General features: G+C 35.8%; 2 protein-coding genes across 4 annotated transcripts in view; both read right to left on the reverse strand.

Moving 5' to 3' along the window:
* LOC106102249 (uncharacterized oxidoreductase YjmC-like) overlaps positions 1–269 on the reverse strand; it is a 5,468-nt gene extending 5,199 nt beyond the window's left edge. For both annotated transcript variants that reach the window (XM_013281673.1, XM_013281672.1), the window contains exon 1: positions 107–269. The gene's annotated coding sequence lies outside the window, so the exon portion shown is untranslated. The remainder of the gene's footprint in view (positions 1–106) is intronic.
* Positions 270–1,354: 1,085 nt separating this feature from the next.
* LOC106102544 (uncharacterized oxidoreductase YjmC-like) overlaps positions 1,355–3,525 on the reverse strand; it is an 18,986-nt gene continuing 16,815 nt past the window's right edge. For both annotated transcript variants that reach the window (XM_013282060.1, XM_013282059.1), the window contains exons 7-9: positions 3,143–3,251; positions 2,419–2,579; positions 1,355–1,719 (exon numbers count right to left, since the gene is read on the reverse strand). In XM_013282060.1, coding sequence (XP_013137514.1) covers positions 1,558–1,719; positions 2,419–2,579; positions 3,143–3,251 — 432 coding nt within the window. In that variant the 3' untranslated portion in view covers positions 1,355–1,557. The remainder of the gene's footprint in view (positions 1,720–2,418; positions 2,580–3,142; positions 3,252–3,525) is intronic.

Consider the following 3,525-nt stretch of genomic DNA (forward strand, 5'->3'; position numbering starts at 1 on the left):
GATTAGTCGTACTAAAAGATCACGTGGGTACCCTTAGTGCTACTACACTAAAGGTACCGGACTGCTGTCCGATTCTCCTATGGTTTTAAATAAAGTGACCAAGTACCAAACAAAAGATTATCCTCCAACTGTCTTTACCAACGTTTATCTTTCTTCTTGTATCATATTTCTTCTTGTATATATGGTATCTTTTGGTAATAAACGTTTTCAAAAAATAAAGATTCTAAAATGAAATTAAATGTTTTGAATGACAATTGTACTTTTATTAATTCTTTTGACAGAATAATTTTTATGGTTCTATGGTTCTATACTTTTCTAAATGAATGTCCATTTTTATAAGCTGGTTTTGTATATCAAGAGGACCCGAACCAGGTATTTTTGGTAGGCAAAATAGTGCATTAAACCACATACACAAAATTCTTTAAGACCCTCCCGTTTTATTAAATGAAACCCAACGTTATTTAAATATGGTAACATCGCTTAACTTTGGGCAACACTGAAGTGCTTGTATTCATTGTCATAATTTTCAATCGGATGTCGGCGGCTTTGTACACCTTAGTCGGTTATTAAAACAAAGCTAGAGGCATTTTTACCATTATATGTGAGGTAGTGCGATTTGTCTGCTGGACAGGGCAAATAGTAACGAAAAGAAGACCGTTGGTACGAACATCCTATAAATGGAGATAGCTCCATGCTCACTGTACAGTAACATCTAACATGATTTTTATCCGAAAAACAAGGAATGGCAAAACGCTTGATATTTGCCGTTTCCGCAAAAAAAGTTTGGAATATGACCAGCATCATATTAAATATACAGTGTTAGGGCACCTGACCTTTTATCGAAACTGGCCGAAAAAGTACAGTGGAAACGAACATTTGTGACAGCTAATGTCGTTTTTTGACGTGACTTTGACGGACAGGTCGAAATGACAGCTACAAAAGAAAAATATATGGCAGCAGTACTTATAATGTACAGCCAGAATCAAAATCATATTTTGCGTATTTCTTTAATATGTTAATTAATTAATTACTAGTGATCCAAACTTTTTATCTTTATTTCTATCTTCTGGCTCTAAAACGACGTGACAAAAATTATTTAAAAAAAAACACAGTTTTAACAAAATATTTATTTCATAACCATATTTAAATTCTGTCTTGTGTCCTTTCTTACTGTATAATAGTTGTTACTTACACTAAATAATAATATAAAAGACTAGGCTAATAGTTTCTTCAAAACAACATCTAAAATCAAATCCGTTATCTCGAAATTACAATAATTGTGACAATATTTTAACGTAAAAATAAAAAAAAAATTACATTTTTTTTTATTTTAATAAATATTAAGGAAAAGTCTATTTTTAAATTGTCAACTATCCCCATCTCAGCTTGTGTTTTTTAAAAATAAAGTTAGTTTATAAAAGGCAGTCTAAAACATTGTTTCTACTATAACATTGCAGATATATTTTGGTCTTAAAAAAAGACAGCCAGAGCGATCTAATTTCTCTATATGCGGATTTAGGAATTACAAGTTATTTGTGTTGATTTGTATACTAACAATTATGTGGTGATTTGCATAGGTCGTACATTGAGCCTGTCGGCGAGCGCGGCGCTGGAGTCCAGCTGCTGCTGCAGGAAGGAGACGCAGCCGCAGCTGTCGGTGGCTGCTGCGCTACTCCTCTCTTTGTCCCCAGGCGCCAGCACCGGCAGCCTCGGGTCAGTCTGCAGAGATAACAAGATAAATCTTGATAACACATGCACTACCCACTTTCCTTATAAATAAGAGATGTTCCCTTGCATCTAGAGAAAGAAAAGCTCATAAAGAGGAAACATTTGTATTTTTGCATCTATTAAAATAACTCAAAAATTACTGGGCGGAATTTAATAACGTTTTCAGCTTTAGAAAGGTAATTTATTTGAGAGTAGCATAGGATATATTTTATTATTTATTTTTTTAATTTCACGCGGGCAAAGTGGCGAGCAATAGCTAGTTCTTTATTATATAAAAATGAACAAATCGCAACCTTACTTCCATGATATCAGCTTATAGTTTATGGTTCCTTTCCCATATAGGTTTTTTCCAATTTATTTACAAACTAAGTTTAATATCGTGAAAATATATAGCCTAAAGCGTGCCGAGAGTTTAGGGCTTTTTATAAAAGAAAGAGTTATTCAAAAACATGCTGTGGTTGCTGACATCTTACGCCACAAAGTAGTGTTGTTTACTTTATTAAATAAGTATAGAGTATTGATAGACGAATAGATATAGTATTATAGATAGATATAATAGATTTTGCGACATCACAAGTACTGAATGACTCAATCTATTTTGATTAGATACTAGGTATTGGCGCAACCTACTCTTAGTCGCAAAATTTCCATGTGTAAGTTTATTTAGTTTTGTATAGTAAGAGACAATACGGGTGCGAGCTGCCTCCAGTGCTGCAGACAGTCCGCGAGGCGCTGCGGGAAGCCGGGGGCGAAGCAGCCGGGCTCCAGCGCCACGAAGCACTGGCCGAGGTCGGCGGCGCCGCCCGTGCCGCTGTGCGACCACGACCTTATGTGGTGCCCGTACAGGGAACCTACAATTTACCTTCATAACGTTAAATATACTTTCTCTCTCTCTCTCTCTCTCTCCCACACAGTGATAGTAGTAACATTGTAAAAGGACACCGTTATTGTTATACTATTATTTACTTATTACTATTGCAATAATATGTAGTCTTACTGTAATAGTGTCTTATTACAATGTGACTATCATATCATATCATACAAATATTACAAATGCAAAAGTTACGATGGATGGATGTTTGTTAGCGTTTGTAGCCTAAACGGCTGAACGGATCTCCATGAAATTTGGCACAGGCTTAGAGCATAGTCTGGAAGAACACATAGGATACTTTTTATCCCGGGAACAGTAACGATTCCCATGGTATTCATTAATTTAGTTTTTTAATGTTTACTCGATATTTGGCACATATATAAAACAAAGTCTGGAGTACACATGGAATACGGTTCATCCCCGAGAAATGTCCGGTTCGCGAGCGATACGAAGCTTTTTGTTATTTACATAGTTCGTATGTTTTCTAATATAACGCGGACGAAGTCGTGGACAGCAGCTAGTTATAGTATAATGTTAACTTACCTGACAATACGCCACAGAAGAGTTCCACCATAGCGGACAAGCCGAAGCCCTTGTACCCTGAGGTATTCTCCCCGCCCCCCAGCGGCATCAGGCACAGCGTCTCGTATGCCTGCAATTAACAATATTACGATCAAAATCTATACTAAATAAATAAAACGTAAACACACAATACATAGTTTTATAGAGCAATCATGGTATGTTTTTGAACATTTTTTTTTATTTATGTACCCTACACTTACAACACGCTTTAGGCTATAAATTCACACTATTAAACGTAGGGTGTAAATGAAATGGAAAAAAATATTATGGAGGAAAGGAACAAAACTACAAGCTAAGAGCATTAAGGCGCTCTATTCGGAACAATTTGCGTTTTTTGGGGGGAA

This window comes from Papilio polytes, unplaced genomic scaffold (assembly GCF_000836215.1).
Source record: "Papilio polytes unplaced genomic scaffold, Ppol_1.0 DF823923.1, whole genome shotgun sequence".
Classification (NCBI taxonomy): domain Eukaryota; kingdom Metazoa; phylum Arthropoda; class Insecta; order Lepidoptera; family Papilionidae; genus Papilio; species Papilio polytes.